Source organism: Hydra vulgaris, chromosome 09 (assembly GCF_038396675.1).
Source record: "Hydra vulgaris chromosome 09, alternate assembly HydraT2T_AEP".
Taxonomy (NCBI): Eukaryota; Metazoa; Cnidaria; class Hydrozoa; order Anthoathecata; family Hydridae; genus Hydra; species Hydra vulgaris.
In genome coordinates, this window is record NC_088928.1 from 2,065,024 (window position 1) to 2,091,537 (window position 26,514).

The 26,514-nt window shown below is 28.7% G+C and overlaps 1 protein-coding gene across 2 annotated transcripts in view; it reads right to left on the bottom strand.

The window, feature by feature from the left end:
• The window catches only part of LOC136084480 (myoblast growth factor receptor egl-15-like), a 62,514-nt gene that overhangs the window by 13,210 nt on the left and 22,790 nt on the right, over positions 1-26,514 (bottom strand). For both annotated transcript variants that reach the window (XM_065804479.1, XM_065804480.1), the window contains exons 8-9: positions 10,426-10,555; positions 4,472-4,698 (exon numbers count right to left, since the gene is read on the bottom strand). In XM_065804479.1, coding sequence (XP_065660551.1) covers positions 4,472-4,698; positions 10,426-10,555 — 357 coding nt within the window. The remainder of the gene's footprint in view (positions 1-4,471; positions 4,699-10,425; positions 10,556-26,514) is intronic.

Consider the following 26,514-nt stretch of genomic DNA (forward strand, 5'->3'; position numbering starts at 1 on the left):
AGATTAATAAAACATAATTAAATATAATTATTAAGACGTACTTCTAAAGCTGTTCTGCAAGTGACGGTTTTGTCTTTATTTTGAAATTTTTTTTTTATACAATAAAATATCACATTGAATGATATTTCTTTTACGTATTTCTTTTATATATATATATATATATATATATATATATATATATATATATATATATATATATATATATATATATATATATATATATATATATGTATGTATATATATATATATATATATATATATATATATATATATATATATATATATATATATATATATATATATATATATATATATAAGTATGTAAAATAAAAAAAATTTTATTTTTATTTTTTTTATTGACTTTTAAATTGTCAAGAGCAATATACTTGGCTTTACCGTTTTTATCTAATATTCAGTAGAATTTTTTTTTATATAACGGTTAACAAATTAGCAGAAGAACAAGAGAATCAAAATTGTTGAAACAAAATTTATTAAGAACAAAGTGAGCTGTTAGAACTTTATTAATTAAAGATTCAAAGACTTTGCTAATACTAGTAAAAAGACTTATTACCGCTTTTTTTTAGGAGAAATGACCATATAAACACTAGATAATAAATATATAATAGATACTTATAGACTATACTATACTATAGATACTTATATTGAAGCTACTCATCTCAGTGTCAGTACTCATCTCAATCTCAGAGACCTAAACAAAAAATTCTGACATGACTTAACTGGTACTTAAAACCAAGGAAGTATGACCATTAGAACATTTTAAAAAAAAATGAGAACAAGGATGTTACAAAAGTGGTATTATCTTAACAATAATTTTATTGGAAACAACGTATGCACTTAGAAACAACATTTGGCTTTAACAATAAACCACAAGATTTTTAACAAGGATTTTATTCAAGTAATGTAAACTATATAATATAAATAATTAACTTTAAAAAAACAATAAGACCAGTTATTATCATTATAAGTCAGAACAGTAGAACGAGAAGATTGAAATCTATTTTGATGATCAGAAAGTAAGTTGTTGGATTCAAGATGAGAAATTAAGTGTTTGTTAATTAAAGATTCAAAAACATTGCTTATGATAAGAAAAAGACTAGTGGGAAGGTAGATGAAGTGGGAAGGTAGATGAAGTGGTAAGGTAGTTAGACGAGTCAGAACGCTCTAGGAATAACAGATGCCTCAGTAGACTCCAGTAGACTCAACATCAAGACTCTGATAAGCAGGTGTTTAATAGTTTTGATAGTATAGAAAACAACTCCACACTGCTCCTAGATAGAGAATTTAGGTTGAAGGTGAAGGTATTTGGGATTTTTTTTGGCAGAAATATCAGAAAGACATACTCAAATAACCGTAACCAAAAATTAAAATTAAACCCACTCCTAAATTGAAATTTCATGTTTATTTGTTTGCTTTTTTATTGGTACCAAAAGTTTGTTGTCTTTGGTACTACAGATTGCCTAATAAATTTCAAAATATAACGAGAATACATTTGTTTTTTAGAATTATATCTGTTATATATACTTACATATATGTATACATATATATTTAAAACTCAAAATGTGTGCAAAGTACTTCATGTATTTTAGGAGAAAAAAATTAAATTTGAAAAAAGTAAATGAATTAGAAAAGAAATCATCAGGAGTACAAAGGTATAGTCTGTTTTGGATATTGCAACAAGAACAAACAATGTATATCCCTACAAAATCCAGTTTAAATTGCTTTAAAAAATCTAGTAAAGAAGCATACAGATAAAGGCTTTGATATTAAAGTGAACTCCTTTCCTACTGGAATGTGTCTGAAGCGCAAGACTGTGATATATAAGGAAGAGGTATTTATCTTTTATTATCATTTTAAATCTGTCACTTTTTGTAAAAATAGTTTTAGCTTCTTAAATGCAAGATATAAAAATTTTTTTACAGAAAGGGAAAAATGTTAAAAATGCAGAAATCTTCCGGCCAAGTGGAAGAGTTACTATTTCAATGCTTGGCAGAATACAAGTGGTGTCTGAACTATGTAAATGTCCAATCTACAGTCTTGCAAGGGATACTAGAAATAACATAGAGATGAACTTAAGGTAGTACATTGACCCAATCTTACCCCAGCAAAAAAAAAAAGAAGTCCAAATTCAAGTTCTTATGCTAATGCCTCAATGTGTTTTTAATATATAGGAAGAGGTATTAGACACCCCTGCAATAGAAATCAACTGCTAAAAATTTAGAAAAAATTATTATGTCAAAAGATTTTAAATTGTATGAACAGGTAGCATCAAAAGTTCTCAAAACAATTAGTGGGGATGAAAAACAGGGTAAGGTCAAGATGGGGATGAAAAACAGGGTTAAACTATCAACATGTAGAATATCATTACATGCACACCTTGGAGAGAGTATCTCTCCAAAAAAGATTAGTCTAGACACAGTATTTAATATCAAAAAAATACATGATTTACCTGAATGTGTTATTAAAAGTATGTTGACTGAAATAAGAAAAGATGTTGGTTGATCAGGATTTGAAACCAATGAGGAGATTGGTTTGAATTGAAAGTGCAATTCAATAAATCAGTTTTATTACATTCAGCAGTTGACATTTCAGCAAGGTGCTAACCATACAGAGGTTTAAAAAGATGTAGTATATGTGGAAGATATACCTATGCTTGTTGATGAAGTATGCAAACAAAGAGATATTGTTCTCCAAGAATCTATTGTGAGGATTGTTATCAACAGCAGCCAATGGTCAATTAAAGTTGTTAAAAGCCTTTTTCAAGAGTCAATTAAAGTTGTTATTTTTTCAATCAGAAAAACTTGAGGATCAATTAAGAAACCAAAAAGACTCGAGTGTAAACAAAGTTATTTTGTTGTCCAACATATTGAAGAAAGCAGCTACAATTTAGCCCAAATTGTCCACCTTCTCAAACTGCATGAATGGAAGTACTTCCTTGCATCAGATCTTAAACTTATTAATATCATGCTAGGATTATCTGATCATGGTGAGAAATATATATGTGCTTATTGTATTGGTGCAAAGGAAAAGTTAGGAAAATTTAGAACTTTTGGTAGTTTATCCCATCAGTATCAGCAATTTGATGATACAGGAAAACCACACAAGTTGATGCAGAACTTTTTAAATGTCATCAACCCATGTCGTTTTGATGAGAGCCCGGACAGCCTGGTATTGGATGTTATGCCCCCACCAAAGCTGTATCTCTATGAGCATATTATCACACAAGTGTCAAGAGTACTATTTTCAAATAAGACCTAAACTAAGTTCTTAGAAAAAAAAAACTGTTCTCAGCATAGCTACAATGGTGGAGGACTAGACGGACCTAATATAATAATATTAATAAATAAACTATTATTAACATACTTAAAGATCTTAATAAGATGCATCATTTTATTTGTAGTGACTTAGAGTTGTTTTGGAATGACATTAGACATGTCTTATGGTTACAAGATTTGAGCTTTCATTGACTCCATGGACTACATGAACAATTATGTTGAAGAAAGTTTTAACATCAGCATGTCACTTGGATGGAAATACCATACCATTAAATATCACTTGAATGATTATTCGGACCGCCATCACATTTCTCCTGGTCTGACATTAGAACAAACTTTAGAAGGTGTTCACAAGAACATTAATAAGACTATCAAGAGGTTTAGTGTCTCGGAAAGTAATCCTTCTCATGAAATAAAACTGAGAATAATAGCTGAAACATACAGCTCAATGAGAGTATAAAGGTTATGAATTGGATAACAGTTGGTTAAGATGAAGAACTTCTATATATATAAACTACTATAATTTCCTCATAAATGTCCTTTTAATCTATTGTTCCTTTTTTTTTAAATTTATGTTGGAGATCCAAGAAATTTTGATGAGACATTTTTTGGAAATGTTGTTATAGGCAGGCGCAGTTTTTAGGATTGACCAGTTTAATTTAAAATTAAACTGTTATGCTAAAAACGTTATGCCAAAAACAAAAAAATATTTGGCAACTAAAAGAAAAAATAATAAATTTAAATTAAACTGGCCACCTACTGATGGTGTTTCACCATCAGTAGGTTTCAACACAGTGTTTCACCACAGTATTTAAATTAGTAAAAACACTTATCATATTTGAATATTTAAAAGTATTTTAATATTTATCAGTATTTAAATTAGTAAAATATTTATCAGTATTTAGATTAGTAAATTAGTAAAATATTTATCAGTTAAATTAGTAAAATATTTATCAGTATTTAAATTAGTAAAAACACCATCAGTAGGTTTTCAACACAGTGTTTCACCATCAGTATTTAAGTTAGTAAAAACACTTATCAAAAATTAGATAAGTGTTTTTACTAATTTAATTTATTATTGCTCTGCTGTTTTAGAACATTGAGCACTCTGTTTGTAGAATACACTAACATAATTTATATAATATATTTATATTTATAATCCAATATTCTTTTAATACCTTTTAAAAGTTTTACTGCAACATTAACAACATTAACCTCTTTAATATCAGGCAAAACATCACCATACTTATGGTATGTCTTAAATCTTTTAGAAAGAACCTTATGATTTATTTTTGCAATAAATACTGTGCCAAATGCACCTTCACCAACTTTTTTATCAAAAACAAAGTTTTCAGGAAAAATCTCCCAATCATCAACTGATAGTTTTTCACAATCCATGTCGGAACTAAAAAAAATAACTTAAAATAATTTATAGCAGTAATTATAAATTAATACTAATAATGACAATAATAATAACAATAATAATAACAATAACAATAATAATAATAAATTTACATATACTATTTATATTAAATATAAATATACTGTTCATATACACTGATTAAATGAGTGGTGTATGTTTATCTAGATTGATTGTGGATTTTCAATCAAATAAAATAACAAAGTTTATATTCATCAATATATTTTACATTCAAGTTTTTAGTGGAATTTCGTAATAGATTTTTGACTACTTTCCAGACAAACTGGAGCTCCGAAATTTTCAGCACTTGTGGGGTCCTAAAGTACGTGTGTTAAAATTGTTTCCAGGGCAGATGACCAGAAAGTCCATAAGGCTGTAGCACTGGGGGTCATGCCCCACTTTTAATAAAATAAAGATAACTTTGTAAATATTGTCTACAAAATTATTTTTTTGGTTTATATTTGTTCCATTCAGTTTTTGATCATTCTGTATTTAATGATATTTCTTAAAATGTTTTATGAAAGTACATATGTTAATAAGATTTTTGATTTACAACGAATTAAAAGCAGTCATCCATCTAAAATAATGCTTTCAACAGAATTTTACATTGTATAGTTTAAAATTTTTTGAATTAAAAAGAAAACAGACAGAACAACACCGGGGTAATTCCATGTCAAATCAGCAAAAAAAAACAGAAAATGTCACCCCATATTTTAGATATCGCTAATTTTATTATGTTGTAGGGTTCATGTTAATAAGGAAAATCTGAAATTTGGAAGCTCCAACTTCTTACGGTTCTTGAGATATTTAGGATTCAATTTTCATATTTATGCTTATTTGGTATCTGCACATGATTATAAATAACCTGCTGCTCAACCAGCTTATTTGGTATCTGCACATGGTCGAAACCAAAAAAATAAGTGAAGCGTACATTTTAAATTGGTTTTGGTCCAGTGGTAACTTTGCACCTCATCCTGAGCAATAAATTGAAAGTTCTCTGCAAAGTCACCTAATATTATACACTCATTGTAATTTAACAACTTTTTACAGTCTAAGGTACTTTTAATTAAGGTACTTTTAGCTATAAATTGATGAGATGTTAGTTTATTTATTTTATTGCGCTTAAGGTCAATAACATATTGATTTTTTGGTTGATCAGTGTAGTTCTATCTGTACTTTGCCATTGGTTAATTGTTATTTCTTTATCACTGTTGTCAAATTTTACTATTAAGAATTCTTTTAAAGCAGTAATACCAGGATGTAGTAGACATCGATGAAACACTCTGGATTATCCTGATTGCAAACAATCATTCCCATTAAATCTCTATAGTCTTTATCAATTTTAAGAGCATCAGTTAACAACTTAACTTAAGATGATAGATACAGACACAGACGCTGTGAGTGCCAGACGAGTTTGTGGTTACACACCATCATGGGCAAAGGCTGCAAAAATTTGAAAATCCAACATTTAAATTAGAGTGTTCAGATTGAAATACTGCATGAAGTTCTTTTAAATTAATCAATATTAGTCTTTTTTGCATGTGTTACCTGTACCCTATACTGACAAAATCTTTTTTTTCCAGCCATCATTCATGTGTACTTGTCTCATATAAGGTAAATAGATATATTAAAAAATTCTGCAGATTTTGGGAGTGACCACGAATCTGTAGTTAATGTTAGTATCTGTATTTTTTGCAGAGTATGATGTCACATTTTTAAGTTTATCTTTGAATTTATTTAAAAGTGAGTTTAGTCAATTTTATAGTTATCAACTGAAGAAGTTAGTGGTGTACAAGATGGTGTCAATCTAATCACAGGATCAATATTATAAACTTCATTTATTTTGTTGTTGTTGTTGCTTCAGTCATTTGATCAATTTTTCTTTTAGCAGCTGGAAATAGTTGGTGTTTTGACATTGATTTAAGCTTATTAGGTGACACACCTATAGATTCAAGACTTAAAGACTAATGAATAACATTACAGGAAACTAATATTTTCAACATGAAATCAGAAGCAATAATATAATAATGAAGAAGTAAAAGGTTTTATTTATAAAAAAAAAAATCTCTTTAATAAATATAGCTTTTTACAAAAAATGTATTTTATAAATGCATTTGAATTACAGCCTAGTAAAGTTTTTATACTTAAAAAAAATGTTGGTCTTTTATAAAAAAGTTAGCTTCAATAAATAAAAATATTATTTCTAATTATTGCTCCATAAGACCTCCAAAAAACTTAAAAGAAAAGCAAAATGTTCAATTTTAGAAAAATGTTCAATTTTAGAAAAATGTTTAATTTGGAAAATATATATATTTTTTTGGATAAACAGGGGGAGGGGAAAGCCTGATAGCCTTCCCCCTGCCCAAACTTTGAGCCTACCCAAGGCATAAAATAAATATAAATAAAGTATAAATTTATTATTGCCCTCAAAAAGACTTAAACAATATCTTTTTACAACATAAAATTAGAATATAGCTAATTTTATCATAAATAAGTTAACAATAAATTTTAAGCTGACTCAGCATATATATAAGCTTTTATTAAAAGGCTGCATTTAGAAAAGTTGAAAAATGCAGAAATATATTTTTTATTAATACTGATGTTTGATACCTATATTGTAAGTAATAACAATGCCTCAAAAAAATTATTAAGATGACATCACCATTTTTACAGTTGAAACCTCAAAATATATGCCTTTTATATCTAATTTACATGTAATTAAGGCGGTCAAAAAAATTTTCAATTTGAAATATATATCCACCATGTGGAGGATGTACAAAATTTCATATGTACAAAATTTCTATGTACAAAATTTCAGGATGATACCTCATTTGGTTCATAAAATAATGCTATTTAACAACCAAAAAAGTATTTTGCAAAAAATGCCGAGTCAGTATAAATACAAAAATTGAATCCTGAATATCTCAAGAACCATTAAGAGTTGGAGGTTCCGAAGTTCAAATTTTCATGAACCAAATATTTAAAAAAAAATAAAGAACAAATATTTTCATGAACCAAATAACATACTAAATAAATTAGCAAAATCTAAAACATGGGGTGACATGACCCTGCTTGTATGACATGGAATTACCCATTGATCTGTTAGACAACAACAATTAAAGAATAAAAATTGATGTTACCAGAGGCAATAAACATGTTAACAGTTCATTCCTATATTGCAAAATGTCAAGCAAGATACTTAAAGCAACAAAAAGAAATGTTGGCAAAAGACTGCTGTATCGTCTCAGGTGATTTTGCAGAAAACTGCACGTTTATGATTCAAGAAGAAATCCAAAGTTACCATTGATGCCAAAGTCAATGCATATTACACCCTGTTGCCCTCTATTTATTAAATGAAAATGATCAGCTTAAAGAAAAATTGCTTTGCTTCATGTCAGAAGATAATGAGCATGACATTGGTTTTGTGTATGAAGTTCCGACACAAATAGTTCATTATTTAAAAGAAATTCATCATAATATTTCAAAGATTCTATTTTTCAGATGGCTGTGCTGCACAGTATCAAAATCACAAAAACCTTCACAATGTCTGTCTCCATAAATCTGATTTTGACATTGATGCAAAGTGGATATTTTTTGGTACATGCCATGGTAAGTCACCAATGATGGTATTGGTGGCACTATAAAACGATTAACTGCAAATGCAAGTCTACAAAGGCCCATAAATGATCAGATATTGAATTGTAATAAAATGTTTGACTACTGTACAAATAATATTAAAAGGATTATTTTTTTCAAGATTAAAAAAAAAGAAAGACTGACAGAAATGTGCACCACTTTGAAAAAATGATTTCAGCTAAGTAGAACAATTCCTAGAACCAGGAGTTATCTTCAGTTTAATCCAGAATTTATAGATATTATTAGCTTTAAACTAACAAGTGAAGATTTTAATATAACAGGCACGCTTTCTTTTTCTGATATTCAAAGTATTTAAGTTGATCAGCAAATTGACATTAATAAATCAAAATTTGGTGAATTTGTTGTGTGTAAATATGATACATTTTATTGGACTGGTATGATAAATGAAATTGACAATATTGAGCAAGATGCAATGGTAGCATTTATGGTCCTTTTAACAAACCTTTCTGTCCATCTAGAGCAGATGAGTGTTTGGTTCCAATTACCAACATAATTTGTATCATTGATTTACCTGTAACAACAACTAGACATAGGTATACTTTGACCGTTGACAGATCTTAGCAAATCTTAACACAATCTTGAGACTTTATATTTTTGTGTTTTATTTTGTAAATAATTAAATAAAACCGAACAAGTACAAACCAAAAAAATTTTTAAAGACAATTTTTTCAAGTTGTCTTTACTTTATTGAAAATGAAAAATAAAATAAAAATTTTCTTTAGAAAAGAAGTGGGACATGGCTCCAGTGTGTCAGGCCATGGACCCTCTGGTTATCTGCCCTGGAAACAATTTTAAGATGCATTCATGAGGACTACATAAAAGCTGAAAGTTTCAGAGCTCCGGTTTGTCTGAAAGGTAGTGAAAAATCTAGCACAAGATTCCTTTATAAAAATGGGCACTTGACCCAGTCCCCTCTAATGTCTTGGGGCCCTGAAAACAATTTTAACATGCACAAATTACCATGTATAGTGAAATGATCTGGGTCGACTGACATGGAATTACCCAATAATAACAACAACAAACAACAGTAACAACAAAACCAAAACAAACTATTTATTATCCTTTAATCCAGTTGCAATAACTTGAAATTATAGCAACCATTATAAATAAATAATAATAATAATAATAGTGATAACTATTATTATAGTAATAATAATAACAATATAATAATAAAAAATAATAAAACAAGAATAATAACAGTTACTATTGTCTTAACAATAACAAATTATAATTAATTCTAAAATAATGATGATATTTATTATAAACATGATAACATTTTATAACAATACGTTCATGAATCATAAGGATTTAAGATATAGGAGTCACATAATTCAATGAAAAGAATTAGAAAAATGAAACATATGGAGCATATGTAAAAAAGTAAACATTTAAAAATAATAATTTATAGGTATTGAGAAATATTAACACACAAAGAACTTATTTTTATTTATGAATAATTTTAATAATAATAACAGCAAAAATAAGAAAATATATCTAATAATAAAAGATAATAATGTAAAAGAACTTAAAAAAAATTAAAAACTTTTTTAGAACAGATGTTTTAAATAAAGCAAAAATAAAAATGTTTGAAATTTTAGTTTTTAAACTCATACAAAAAACATGATTGATTACAGATAAACTGATAAACAATGGTTACCATAGTACTGAGTTTTAAGATGCTACACTAGACCACAATTAATATTCCAACATTCAATTCATTGTTAATTAAATTAGATTTGAAATTCAAATTTCGTTTTGACTGTTTCTTTAAAAGTTTTTATGTTTTTTTTTTGTTTTTTTTTTTTTTTTTTTCTCAGACAATTTCATTTTTTTTAACTTTTTTTTTTTCAATATTTTTTTTTTTTCTTAACTTGATATTCAAATTTTAGGTTATAATGATTCAGTCTAAAATACTTTTATTTATAAAAAAAACTCTTAAATTTTATAAATATCTTATTATTGCAGTCAGTCTTCTTGATTGTATTGACCCCTCTGCCTTTAGAAGATATCTAAAAGAAAAGAAAAAAAAATGACGTCTATATAATCATCACTTACTCAAAGGAATGCATTTGCTTTGATTTTTTACATTTTACTTTTTTCTTGTAAACTCTTAACGCAATAATAACAAAGAGTATGGAGAGAAGAACAAATAAAGTTACTAATACTGGAACAACCACTTTATTTCCTAAAATAACATAAAGATTTCATTAAAAATATATAGCTTTATGGTATAAAGACTATAAGAAACATATATGGAAAATATTGTAAACATATATATATATATATATATATATATATATATATATATATATATATATATATATATATATATATATATATATATATATATATATATATATATGTATAAGTATACATATCTATATATATCTATCTATATCTATATATATATCTATATCTATATCTATCTATCTATCTATCTATCTATCTATCTATATATATATATATATATATATATATATATATATATATATATATATATATATATATATATATATATATATATATTTACATAAACACACATATGTAACTAAAAATTGCTTGAGAAAATTTACTTTTTTTTGTTTCCTTAATAGCATTTATTTTAATGGCGCTAAATTGTTTGTTTGTTTGGATATCAATTGCACAAGGGGTTGTCCATAAATTACGCCTAGCTATAGGCGGATGGAGGAGGAGGCAGAGTGCGATTAATGGTTTTGTGACAACTCATACTGAACTTGTTACTAAAGAGTTACAATGTTGTGGCAAGGATAGTGGAGAGAAGGGGAGGGGGGCTGAGGGGTCAAAAATGGGCAAAACTATTATTAATTCAATAGAGTTTTTAAAGTTTTATTGTTTCTGTGCAATATTTTTCCAAATATCAATCTCATAATGTCTACGTAAAAAAAATATACTTTTAGAACTCAAAATTTGCGACAGTAATTTTCATTAAATTGGTAATGGATATCCTGTTAACAATGTTTTAAATTGAAAGTTATAAATTTATTGATTTATTTTAAAAGTGATATAAAAATACCAAAAAAGTTAGTTACATAAGAAAATATTTGATTACAAAAAATCTGCTGGACATCAAGCTGCATTAAAGATGGTAAAAGAAGTGTTTATCTACGCAACAAGAATATTTTTTATGCAACAAGAACAGCAAAAGCTCCTAATAAGAAGTGTTGAGTTTTATACTGTTGGATTGTTGTTAGGCCTGTGTGGCCAAGTGATTAGCTCCTAGAATTTCTGAAGCAAAGCTCCATGGTTCGAATTCTACCACTAAAACCTTTGAGCAGCCGTAACGCAGTGGTTAGCACACTTGCCTCAGAAGTTAGTAATCTGTGGTTCAATGCCACTTCTTTTACAACTTTTATAACATCGTTAAGTAAGGAGATTGGAACTTCTCTTCCACGATTCTCTGTGATAAGACCATAAGGAATTCTTAGAGCACCTAAAATAAAAAAAAAGCTAAAAAGGAGACTCTTTCAAACAATATTTAAGAGTCTTTAACATGCAAGAAAACTGTAACAACAAACGTTTTTGAACTGCATATAAAGTTGCAAAGAGAAACCAGTCTTTTAATAACTTTGAAATAGAAAAATTGATCTTCAAGAATTAAACAGAGATGAAACGGGTTGTTTTCTTCATTCTACAAATGTATGCATTAACATGGTCAATCATATAGGTAACAAAAAGAGGAAAAAAATTATAGCACAACTCATAAAACCAAAGAGTAAAATTTTTTTAATGGTTGATGGCTACTTCAAGTTAAAAATTAACATTGGTAGTACTGTGTAAAAGGACGTGTAATGAATTTACCAATAATTTATTTTTGGATTTAATGGAATTTAAAAGTGTTACGGCTAAACGATTACTTGATGCTTTACTCGAGTGTCTTTATTCTTTTGGGATGGTAGAAGAGTTATTTAACTTAAAAAAGTAGTGTTTTTAAGTTAATCACTGAAAAGTTTCCTTCTGCTATAGTTTAACATTGTGCTAATTATAGATTTGAATTATCAGTAGGCAATTACTATTAGAGAGATTTTAAGTATAAAAGTTTTGAATCCTTTTTCGATAAACTTTGCGTTTCATGCGTGTATCATGCTTCCTCCAAAAATAGCAGACAGTTACATTCATGCGCATAATTACTTAATATTAAGCTGTTAAAAATTGGTTGAACTTTAAATACCTGATGAGTGTCATCTAGTTTCTGTTCAGTTTTTGCGGTATGAAAAAATTATGAAGCGCTGATGGATCATTTTGAAGAATCAATGGTTGATCCTACAAGGTACAAAAAGGAAAAATCCACTTATTAAGGTTTATAAAAGAAAATTACATCTACTGAGTTTTTAATGGATCTAGGATTGATGTTTGATGCTCTCCAAGAATTTTCAGAATTTAGTTTTGACCTCCAAGACAACAACATTGAACCGTACAAAGCAAATCAATAAGTTAAAACGCTTGTACAAGTATTCAAACTAAGTAGAGAAAATGGTGGTCTCTATTATAAATTTGCATCAGTGTCTGCACAGAATTTCCATTTTCATGGAGTTTTACAAAAAAATAAAAATTCAAAAAATGATCCAACTATCGATCTGAACGCCTTTTACATAAAACTAAATGAGTCAATTGAGAAAAGGTTGCTTGCTGACAAAGATGCTGAATAAGCTCAATGGACTCGCATCTTTAACCAAAAACAATGGCCAGAAAAAATTAACACTCTAATGAAATTTGGAGAAACTGAAATAAGAAATCTGTCAATAAGGCTACAATTAAATAAAAGAAAATATTTTTTTCAAGTGATTCATGAATTCCATTAATAACTTGTAAAGAAAACATATCTAAAAAATTTAGTTCATTTGGTACACCTTTTTCATACCATCCCCATTTCCTAAAATGAATGTGAATGTGGATTTTCAGAGATAAATCTGATCTTCACACCAACCAGGACTTCATTAATGACCAAAGAAATTTCAACACCTTTATTCATCAAATTAGTAGGACCACTGCTAACAAGCTTTGATATTTCAAAATACATTGGTTTGTGGTTGTTTAGTAGAAGGATTTCAGTTGTAGACATAAGAAGCCAGGATGATTTATCCAATAAAAATGAGAAAAAACTCTTGGATTTGTTATGGAAGTTTATAATTTTGTATAGTTTGTATCTTATATACAGTGCCGTGCCCCTCACCCCACTTAACTTTCTTTCCCACCCGAAAGAAAAAAAAAATCGTTTTCCAAAGTAAGAAGCTATTTTTTTGCATGTCCGATAAGTTCTTGCCGTTTTTCTAAATTTGATATAACTTTATTTTTTAACATAAAATAACAACAATTTAATCAGTAATGTTTTCTCCGTTGTTTGTTACGACTTGCTCCCAACGTTCAACAAGTTTTTTGATTCCTCTTTGATAGAAATCGCCCGGCCTCGATTCGAAAAATTCTTCTAACCACGCCCATAACTCGACGTCATTATTGAACGAAACGCCTCGCAAAGCGTTTGAAAGAGATCAGAAGAGGTGGAAATCCGATGGCACTAAGTCTGGAGAGTATGGAGGATGTAGCAGCACTTCCCAACCAAGCGTTTGAATCGCCTCCTTTGTCATAATGGCAATGTGGGGACGGGCATTGTCGTGTTGTAGAAGAACGCCATATTGTCTATCAGGTCGTTTTTGCTGGATGGCGTTGTTTAATCGTTGCATCTGTAGAACATAAAGTTCTGCATTGACTGTTTGGTTGCGATCAAGCAATTCCCAGTAAATAACGCTTTCCCAGTCCCACCATACACACAACATTGTCTTCCGTGGATGAAGAGCTTGCTTCGCTCACGGGGTCGCTTGTTGTTTCGGGCTTAACCATTCTTTGCGCTACTTCATGTTGATGTAGAGACACCATTTTTCGTCACCAGTGACAATGTGATAAAGAAATCTTTGCTTATGTCCATGAGTTGAGAGATGACGAGCAAGCAAACTGGCAGCAATGGTGGCTTGTTGATTTTTATTGTTTTCACTCAATAAGTGCGGCACTCAAGCTCCGAGTTTTTGAATATATATATTTTACAGATTTACAAAACTATAAAAACTTCTTTATATTGAACTTCCTATAAAAAAATTTTAAAAATGAAAGTAATTAAGACTTTTTTAAAAAAACTATAATTAACAATAATAAATCATAACTCGATTCTTATTGGTAAGGAAACTTTAAAAGTAATGTGAAAATTACTTTTCTGTTTATATGTTGATTGTGTCATGTCCCTGTTTATGTAGGTGAGCTTCATAAATAAGAAGTAAATTATCATTTGACAGTTTTAACATTGTGTTATGCTAATGTGATATATTTATGTATAAATATACATTTTGTATTATGCTATATATAATTCATGTATTTTGTTATTTTGTTATAGACTAGTATAATTATAGCTCTTTTGAACCAACATAAACCATTTTGTTATTCTTTACAATCAAAAGAGCTATCAGATATATATTGTAACCTAAAAAATCTATAGTTTCAGTTGAAAATACACACTTTTCTTCATTAAAGGTAATTTCAGCACCAATGGCAGCTTATCTGAACTTAACTAGATTCTCATCATGATCTTTCTGATTATTACCACATATTGTAATGTTATCAATGAATTAGTATATATGTTTTAACAAAGTCATCTATTTTGCATTGAAAACATGCAGATCCATTGGTAACTCCAAAAGGCATTCTATTATATTGCCCCAACTTATTATCACCTTCAAAAGCAGTATATGGTCAATCTTTTTTAGATAAAGGTATTTGGCAGTATGCTGAGCCAAGGTCGAGAGTACTATAAGTTTTGTATTTGGAAACTATGCTTACAATCATTTCAATTTTAGGTAGAGGATGCGTCCGATTGAGTATACTTATTAATAGTTTCAGAATAATCAACAACCATATGACATTTAGTGTTTTTATTTACTACAAAGACCTAGACATGCCAAGGTGAATTACTAGGCTCTATTATTCCTGCTTGGACCAGCCAGTGGATTTCAGATTTAATAAATTCGCTATCTCTTTGAGAATAATTTCTAGATCTAGTGGCATTATGTTAACAATCTTTCGTGAGATTAGCAAACAATTAAGGAGGTTCAGTTTTCATTCTTGTTAAAGCTGCGAATGTTATGGGTGGTCTTTTCCCACCATACTTAATGGTAATACTCTCATGCAGTTCTTGAAAATCTGTGCCAGGAATAATATCTATACATAAGCTATCTAGCACATGCAACTTGACTTTGTCACAGATTTTGTTTTGAAGAGTTATTAAAACATAACAATATCCATCTGAAATTGCTAATAAAGAAGCTGATGCCATTCCGATTACACTCTGTTCATAAATAATATCTAAATTGAGTAGAACCACTAGTTTATTGTTAATGAAACTTTTGTTTGTACTCCCACTATCAATTAAAGCTTTTGCTTTATACTTATCATTAATAATGATGTTATGACTGACTCTGAAGAGAGAGTTTGCTGAAGCTGATAAGGTGGTACAGAAGTAATCATCATCAAATATAGGAATAGCAGCAGAAACATTAGATGATCTGCAAAGTTTTTCAAAACGACCCATCTTTTTAAATTTGTAACAAATGGCTTCACAAGTAGGACATTTAGTACGTGGATGTCTTACATTTCCACAAAACCAGCACAACTGTTTTGATTTTACTGTAGCAGCTAAGTGATTATCAGTCATGGATTATTTTTGTACAGAGGATTGAATTTCCTGAATAGAGGCAGAGATAGCTAAAGTCGATTGCGAGTATAAGTTTGAATTTTGTTGGGCCACGCCTAAAGATCTAGCTTGGTCAAAGGCTGATGAAAGGTTTTGTTTTCTAATGTTTTGTTTTCTAGTAAACATTGGCATATAATGTTGGAGAGTAAGCCATTAATAAATAAATCACAAATCATTTCAGATTTTTATTGCTCAGCACTTACAGCAGTAAACTTACAGTCCTTAGATAAGTTTTCAGTCAAGTTACAGTCCTTAGATAAGTTCATTTAGGAATTGATCTATTGATTCACTCGGCTTTTGCTTCCGTGTTGACAAAATGTGTATGGCAAACACTTCATTCTTTGGTTTTATGTAGATAGACTCAAGAATACTTGTTGCTTGTTCAAAATCATCACACTCTGATATGAATCCATAGACATTAGGTTCAATATGGTTTATTAGGAGATTAAGCTTGATGGAGTTATCATCAACTGTACTTACAAAATGTTCTTAACCAATGGTTGTATGTATTTGCTGCATCTGTTGAGTTCGGATCTATACAAATCTATCAGGTTTCATGAATGGTCCCATCTTTCTTTTATTTCATAATAATATTTTAGCTCTTTTGATTGTAAAGAATGACCAAATTAATTTTGTGGGCTCAAAAAAGCTATAACTAGTCTATAACAAAATAACAAATATAACATAAAGTATATATAGTATAATACAAAACATATATTTATACATAAATATATCACATTAACATAACACATTTAAAATAATTTAAAAAAAGGTTTATTTTTATGGCATTTCAAAACATGCTGTTCAAATTTATCTGAACCAATACCTGTTCTGCATGTGTAGATGTGTAGATTAGCTCTTAATCTTAGGCTATCAGTTTTACCAATGTATATTGTTTTTCCATCACATCCATTACATGATAGAAAATAAATAATATTTTTGGAATTACATGACACTGAAGTTTTAAAGTTTCATACTTTACCAGATGATGTGGTAAAATAGTTAACAAACTGAAGATACATAGCAACTGAAGCACATAACTTACAACGTTTTGATATGCATTTTAAAATCTTGCATTCATTGTTAATAAAAACTGGTTTCCTATTAAAACTTGATGTACTTATGTGACTTAAAATATTTTTTGGTTTATGTTATGATAGTACAATAGAAGTGTTTTCAAAAACTGAAATGTGTTTGATGCAATTGCCCAGTAAAAATCATTAATAATGGAATTTTTAAAGCTCAACTACAGGGACCAGCACCTCAAAAAAAAGAAAACAACAAAATTATACCTTTTATAATTACAAATTTTGCAAATATTAATTTTGAAAATTTGTTAACTACTCTACATGGTATTATGAAACAGTCTGTTTTAGACAAAAAATTAAAATCAGTTTTTGAAAACACTTCTACTGTACTATCACAACGTCAACAAAAAATATTTTTGGACACAAAAGTACATCAAGTTTTATTAGGAAACCAGTTTTTATTTTTACCACAATAATTTTTTACCAAAAATCCATATAAAAACATTTTAATTATATATATATATATATATATATATATATATATATATATATATATATATATACAGCGGTGGCCAAAAATTAAAGACCACTCATTTTTTTTCAAAATTTATTTTTAACCTTAGTATAATTTTATTTTGGAAAAAGGTATCAAAAAAAGAAAAACATTTTTAGAAAGAATTTTTATTGCATTTTATATTTATTATAAAAGAATTTATAATTTTTTTACAAAATAATGTTAAAAAATTAAAAAATTGACTAGTAAAAAATATAAATGGGAAAAAAAATTGGACAAAATTTTAAGACCAGTTTCAAAAATATTTCAAAAAGCAATAAAAAAATAATTTAGAAACGTGTTGTTCCTCCGTTTGTTTTCAAGCACTCTTGTACTCGTTCTGGCATTGAATTCATTAAAGTTTTGATTACTTCATCAGGCAAATTTTTCAAATGATGAGAGATTTCAAATCTTCCAAATTGTAAAGTTGTTCTTTACCAAGCTTGTGATCAAGCCACGACCATAAATTCTCTATTGGATTCAAGTCTGGACTATTGGCAGGCCATGGAATTTTATTAGAATTGAACCAATCACTAACAACATGTGCTTTATGACACGGTGCATTGTCTTGCTGGAAAATAAATCCATCTTGCAACTGCCATAAATCAATGCTAGGAATAAGCGAGTTTTACAAAATTTCGATGTACCTTTCTTTGTTGAGTCTACCATCGAATAAATGAAAAACGCCAACTCCACAGGCACTCATACAGGCCCAAATGCCTATTGAACCACTGCCTTGTTTTGTTCATTTCAAAATGCATGATTCATCGAACCGTTCACTTGGAAGTCTGCGCAACATTACGTGACCTTTTCTGTTGTCTACCTCAACGTTCATTTCATCACTAAAGACCACACGGCTCCACTGATCTGTTGACCAATTTTTATGTAGTTTGCACCACTCTTTCCTGGCAAATTTTTGTTTTTTATTTAAGCGTGGTTTTTTTGCAGCAACACGCCATAAATAATTTAAATTGTGGAGGACCCTTCGCACAGTTCTAGGGCTTGCTTTCAGACCATTTGACAGTGTCCATTTCGTACACAAGTCTGTAGATGATGCTTGTCTGTTTTCTTTCATTAATCTCACTAACGAGCGAACATCACGGTCATTTGAAATTTTATTGCGTCCAGTCCTATGACGATCATTAATTGACCGGGTCTCTTTGTACCGTTGAATTATGTTAATAATGCAAGAGTGAGACCTTCCGAGCTTTTCTGCTATTTGTCTGATGCTATAGCCTTCTTCTTTTAATACAAGAGCCGCGTATCTGTTTTTTTCTTCGATCTTTGCATGCATTTTTGCAATATTTCTATATCCTTATTGCAATTCAAAAAATAAATGTTTATTTGATATCGAAACTCAGGTTTCGACATTTTATTTTATAGCCAACATAATAAGCAATTAAGACAGTTAAAAAAAATAATGGATTATTATTTTTAAAAAGTGCAAATTAAAGATTTGAAAGTGTTCGTTAAATATTTGTCCAATTTATTTAAAGAAGATTTATAAATACTCATCAGTTTTTTAATAAGTTAAACGCTATTTAATTAGAATTAGATTAAAAAAATTATACCACTTTAATCCGTATGTTTTAATTAACAAGATATTAAGAAAAAAAATTTAATATGCCTATTAGAATCTTCTTAATTTTAATTTAAAGATTAAGAAACCAATTATAAAATGAGTGGTCTTTAATTTTTGGCCACCGCTGTATATATATATATATATATATATATATATATATATATATATATATATATATATATATATATATATATATATATATATATATATATATATATATATATATATATATATATATATATATTACACTGTGTTTCATCAACAAAGATTCATCAGAAATCTGATGAATCTTTGTTGATAAAACAGGGTGTAAAAAGAAAAAAATTTTTGTTAAGTGATTTTCTACTAATATATAATTGCTCTGTTCTTTTAAGAACATTGAGCACTCTATTGTGTAGAATACATTTTAAAGTTTTTTAAATTTTTATTTTCTCATTGTTTTTTAGTTTTTAGATCAACACCGTGATTTAGCTAATATAGATGAACTAAATTATTAACTTGGCATTAAACAAAAAGTTTAAACATTACTCTTACAAGTTTTATAGCTAAATTACATTTTTTTTAATTAAATTTTAAACAGGCGCACCTTTAATTAACTAGTGGTAAACGTCACAGCGTGACGTCACAGTGTGACCAGACACATTTGGGTTATAAACCAGGTAAATGGGCTGTTTTTAATAAATTTAAAACTTAGTAGAGAGGTATTAGACAAATATATAATTACATCTTCATAAAAATAGTTCTTACATAGTAATCTTCAGAACACGCCTATACTATATCAGTGTCTAATCGCGTCCATATTATATTGCTGTCATATAAACAACGTTTTGAAGTTTTTTAGTGATTTTATCTGTAGACATAAGTTGTTTGACTAAATACTTGGCACTTGAATAGGATGGCATTTGTTTTTTCCCATTATTGTTGTTAATTAGGTTCGCTGCAAATATTCCTGGTTTTTCTGGTGCTTATGTAAATAACTCATCAATTTTAAATTTTTTAATTGTATTTATAATATCTTCCAAAGAAACAAAATAGACATTGAAATTAGTCTCATTTTTAACAGCTTCATGAAAAGTTATGGCATCACTAATTATATGTTTTCTCTGGATTATTTTTTGCGTTGCTATTCTTTTAACGGTCCCACCAATAGCATGTACCAATCCTTTCCCATGTGAAGCAGCAAAAAAGTTCCAGAATAATTTTAAATCATGCTGCTCTTCCAACCAAGGTAATGCTGATGCAATAAAACAATATTTAAATTGATTACTTGGCTTGTCTGTCTAAATCTGTAGTATTTTAACACTTGATTCAATATGGTTAGATAATAAATTATGAACAAATACAAGAATAAATTTTTTTGAATGGCTTAAATCATCTGAAGCTATGACAGATAACGAGAATGAATTTTGGTACTAAAATACAGCAGTAAACACAGTAACTTGCTTCTTGTACCAATGTGCTGACTGCACTTCATCTTGCCACAAAGTTGAAAAACTTTCAGCAAAATTCACTTGAAGGACGGCTGTGTCTGGTTTACTTTGAGGTTGGATCTTATGATCACGATGTCTTTGATTGTTTCTGTTTAATAAAATAATGCCAAAGAAATGAAGGTAAAGATTTTGAAAAGGTGCTGTAAAGATCATCAACTCTTCCCTTTTTTTAAATCTTTTTAATATATTCTTTTCCATTACCATCTGCAACTTTTTCCCATTGGTACCATGTAATGTATTTATTCTTGTCAATTTCATTCAAAACATATAGATTATGAAACTTTGCAGCATTTTTGCATGTAGTACACATATTATTATAACAAATGTCTTTTTCACTATCATATACAATGCTAAGAGGAAATTCATGTGAATACAATAGAAAATTTGAATCAAACTTGTGCAGGGCTTCAAGGATAAGAATTATATTTTGATGTCATTGACAACAACAAACGTTTCTTGACATTGAACTAGACAAAAGCACATGTGGTGGGCGTAAACTAGCAAATTTTGATTTTTCAACTGATTCTTCAGGATAATCACCTTTAAAAACAGCATAAGCTTTAATAACATTCACATACAAATGATGTTTTTGCAGTTTTTTCTTGTTCTTTAATCTCACCACAATGGTGTCTCTTTTACCGGGTGCTTGACGGGATATATCATCACGCTTGTAAAACTCAAGAACCAATTTTACAGTTAAAGCATCTAATGCATTTTCACTATTTTTTTTTTCTGGACTAGGGGTTTCATTCATTTTTGTAAAAAATTTTTGTACAACTTTTGCTGTCTTTCTGGGTGATTTTGGTAGTGCTGTCTCGGCTCTATTAACAGCTTTTCCAAGAGTGCTTGCAGATTTGTAAGAGAGTAATGTAACAGCTACAGATTTTGATGCTGCTATTATTTGTCTGCCCTTTCTCTTTCAATGCCTTTCTTTTTCTCATTGAGCCTCCAATTTAGCAAGTTGTCTTTCTTTTCTCTTTCTTGAATCTTTTTCTTTAAATACTTTTTCGCCAAATTTTTCTAACTGCCTTTCACGATATTTCCTTTGACGTTCAGCATGAGTAAGAGACATATTAAACCCTTGAACGATTAAAAAAAAGCAACACAATAGTTATGGAGATGGGCGTATTACATCCAAGGCTCAATGGAGTTACAACTATCCTTTACAGAGAGGCCCTATGTATCCCAAAACAGAGCCTCAAGGATAACTGAGCAAATGTTGCCTATCCAAAACATACCTATATTTCTTAGTTTTTGTAGAAAACGCAAAGAAAGTTAACTGCACAATAATCTGCCCGATTAAAGTTGATAAAAACTAAATTGTGGTTTCAGTTAGGCAGTTTTGAATATTGTTTTAAATTTTGTTAAAAAATTGTCACACCGTGACGTCACGGTGTGACATAAAAAGATTCTGAAAATAACTTGAGCTAAATATTTTTTTAAACATGTTAGTATTTATTTAGATGTACTAGATAGAGTTCTCATTGCACTGGAGTTATGAAATCCTAAATTTTATTGGTTGTCTTAGAAATAAAACTACTGGTACCCTAATTGTCACAGCGTGACAATAGTGGTAATAACATTTGATTAAAATAAATGGTTTTCTAAATTCTTTTGGCAATAAGTATGTTTTTATCATAATTAGCAATGATTAGTGCAGCTAAAAACCTGATTGCAATGAGCAAGACAGTTTTTGAACTTTTTATAGGTTCAATTGAACTTCGGCGATTAAAAACGATTTAAATTATCGCAAAAACGCCTATTTTTACCTTCTGTTTCAACCCATATAATTTTTTATGATAGCGGCATACTATAACAAACTATATATTTTCTGAAAGAGGAAAAATAGAGCTTTCTACTGATATATAGTATTATGTATATTGGCTTTGTTTAAATTTTTCATTTTTTGTGAGACGGTTGTGGAACTGCTCTCTCTCTATATATATATATACACACACATATATATATATATGTATATACATATGTATAAATGTACATATATATATACATATATGTATATATTATATAAAAATATATATATATATATATATATACATATATATACATCATAACATATATATATATATATATATATATATATATATACATTATATATATATATTTTTTTTGTTATTCATCTCCTCAAGGTCGATAAAGCCACTACAGATGAGGAGGCTACTTAATAGTGGTTATAACCCTCTCTCAACTCTATAACTCCGGAACACGAACCTTGACAAACAAGGCTGCTGCACGAAGAAACAAGTTGAGCGTGGTACTACCAGGGACGTGGTGGAGATCGAACTCGAACCTCCCGCTTATGAAGCAAGCGCTTTACCACTACACCACTACCGCATATATATACTAATTTAAAACATCAGATAATACGAATTCTTTCAATACTAAATAATTTATTTGAAATTTTCGCCGGATTATAGGCACCGGCATCATCAGCATATAATATAATATATATATTCAAATATATATAATATATATTCAAATAAAGTATTTAGTATTAAGAGAATTCGATGTTTGATGTTTCAAATTAGTTTATATATATATACTCTCGTACAAGATGTCAACATTTAAATCATATATATATATATATATATATATATATATATATATATATATATATATATATATATATATATATATATATATATAAATATATATATATATATATATATATATATAAATATATATATATATATATATATATATATATATAAATATAAATATAAATATAAATATATATATATATATATATATATATATATATATGTTTATGTATATATAAGTATATATATATATATTTACATATATATATATTTAAATATATATATATATTTGGGATTTTCAAAAAAAGTGACTTTTTAAGCTTAAAAAACCATACCCCCAAATTTAGAGCAAATATATAAAAAATGAGCCTCGCAAAGTTTGACTACTTTCTGTTCACTTTTGACTTTCTCAAGCTAATAATTTTGGAGAAAATTGACTGAAAAGTGGTTGTTTTCGGGCGTTTTGAGGAAGGGGCCAATTTTTTTTAATTTTTTTTTCTGCTTTATATATATAGGCCTATATTTTTGTTTAAAAATATATGGTTTTTTCCTTACTTCTTAAAAATCTATGTTTGGTGATATTGAAAATCATGAAAACTGGTATTTTTTAAAATATATTTTCTGTTATGCCTAATGTTATATACATATATTTTCGTGTAAATTCTGATAGTTTAAAACTTTGAATTTTTCTAATAAATACAGATTAGTACATACAATAAACATTAAAAATGAGTGAAGCACAACTTAGGTCAATAAAAAAAGAACTTTTTATTATAAAAGAGGCAAAACCAGCTATATCAGGTATAAACATTTTTATTAATATTGGAATTATAATGAGTCATTAGTTGCTAAAAAATTTATTTTATTTATAAAATATAAACTTTTCTATTTAGATATACAACTTCCAACAGGCTTGGATATACTTCAACATTTAATATATAACCAACAATGTGGATCTGTATCAATATCAAGTATTATTGCTTGTCCCCCTAAAAAATATTTTTCTAGATGTTCGGAGAGTTGTTGTGAATGTATTTTGTCTAAAATCAAGAGACCCTGGATTAAAGCTGGATTTGATGTGTTAACTGATTTAAGTTTAGTTAAAAAACTTTTTAAATTGCATAAGTCCTATTCCAACTTGAAAAAAAATGCAAAAAGGGGAAATAGTGGTGATTTGGCTAAACAAAACGAGTTTGAGATTGAAATAAAAAAACTTTTTTGGGCTGGTAATTCTAATCTCAAAGACACAAACAGTAAAGATAAAAAAAGATCACTAAAAGACAAGATTGAAGATCTAAAATTTTTTGAAGATCAGGAAAATGAAAGAAAGTTTGTTATTGGTTCAGAGGATATTAAATATAGAAAAAAGGTATTCAATACTTTTAATTAATTACTTTAGCTCTTTCTCAAGCTCTGTTAATTCTTTTTTCCACTAATTTTAAAATTAAAAACTAAAACTAAATTTTTTCTGTTAATTAGGCAAAAGAAAGCATCAGGAAGAAAAATCGTTTACAGCCTAAGATTTTGAGAGATGATGTACCCAACGTTGAACTTATAGACACAATTCTAAGCGATGATTCTTCAATTGAATCTGATTTTGAGCCAGGTGATTGGTATCATATAGAAGTCTCTGAAAACCCAGACACAGTAATTGCAAAAATTCCAAAAGATGTTTTTGCTGGTGATGTTTCACTTACTGCTACAGCCTGTGATATATCACCAAATGTTTTACAGAAGGTAACAAATGCAATTCTATATCAATCAGGTGTTGATCTTAAAGAAGTTAAAAGCAGTCAGTCTACCGCATATAGAAAAATAATAAAAAGAAAATGAAAACATGGCAAAAATTTCAAAAAAAGATGTTAAAGCAGCCATAGACGCATCTCCATATCCATGTATAATTCATTTTGATGGGAAGACCTTGTTTGAGCTAAACAAGGGAAAAATGTTAAAAAGGGATAGAATGGCTGTTTTAGTTAACATTAATGGACAGACTTACCTACTTGGAGTACCTCCACTAGCGCCGTCCACTGGTGAAGATCAGTTCTTAGGTGTAATGAACTTAATTAAGGAGTATCAACTTACGTCAAAAACTAGAGGAATATGCTTTGATACAACATCATCCAACACTGGGACAAATAAAGGATCAGTTTCCAGAATATCTCAAGAACTGGATAAGTATCTCCTCCAAATAGCATTTAGGCATCATGTGACTGAATTAAGAATGCTTCACTTTTGGAAATTAATGACCAATGAAGAAACTAGTGGACCTGATAATCTTCTTTTCAAAAAGCTTAAAAATATTTTTTAAGAACCTAATTTTAACTTTAATTCAGTTCTACTGTTACGGTTTGATTGAAATAAGGTTAAAAGCAGTTTTTTAGAAAAGGCAGCTATGAAGTCATTAACATTTTGCAAAGCATACGTTAGTAAACCAGGTATTATAAGAGATGATAGAAGTGAGCTTGCAGAATTAGTTGTCACGTACTTATCCCCTATAACATATAAAGTAAGAAAAACTGGTGCTGCTATTCATCATGCAAGATTTTTAGGAAAAGCAATTTATTATCTAAAGCTTCGGTTTTTATCCAATCAACTTACGTTTGTTCAGGAAAATGATAAACTGAAAATTTAAATTAAGCTTATTACAGAATTTATTGTTTGCTTTTATGCAAAATGGTATCTATCTGAGGATGTCATCAAAGCTCCTTTTCTTGACATTACAGCCATACATTAAATGCATCTGTACAAGAAGGTATGTACAAACCCAATAGCTGTCGATGCTGTATTAGAGTCTCAGTATAAACACTGTTGGTATTTGGATTCAACAATGATACCTTTAGCTTTGCTAGATGATGAGTTAGCATCAGAGGAGAAGGCAAAAATTGCATCAGCAATTCTGTCATTTGATATGCCTAGCTCTGACTATTATAAGCCTGAGAATAAAGTAAAGCAAGATATCAAGGAAATTTATAAAATGAATACAAAAATTGGGAAAAAACCACCACCCTTGTCTGCCTTGGTTGATGTCTTTTCTTACGTGATTTTTAACATGATTGGGTTTGATAAGCAACGAGTTCAAGACTGGCTCTCACTTCCACCAAACTATTGGCATACTCAGTCATGCTTCAAAAGTTTTCAAAAATATGCTGAAACTTTGATTTTTGTAAATGACCATTC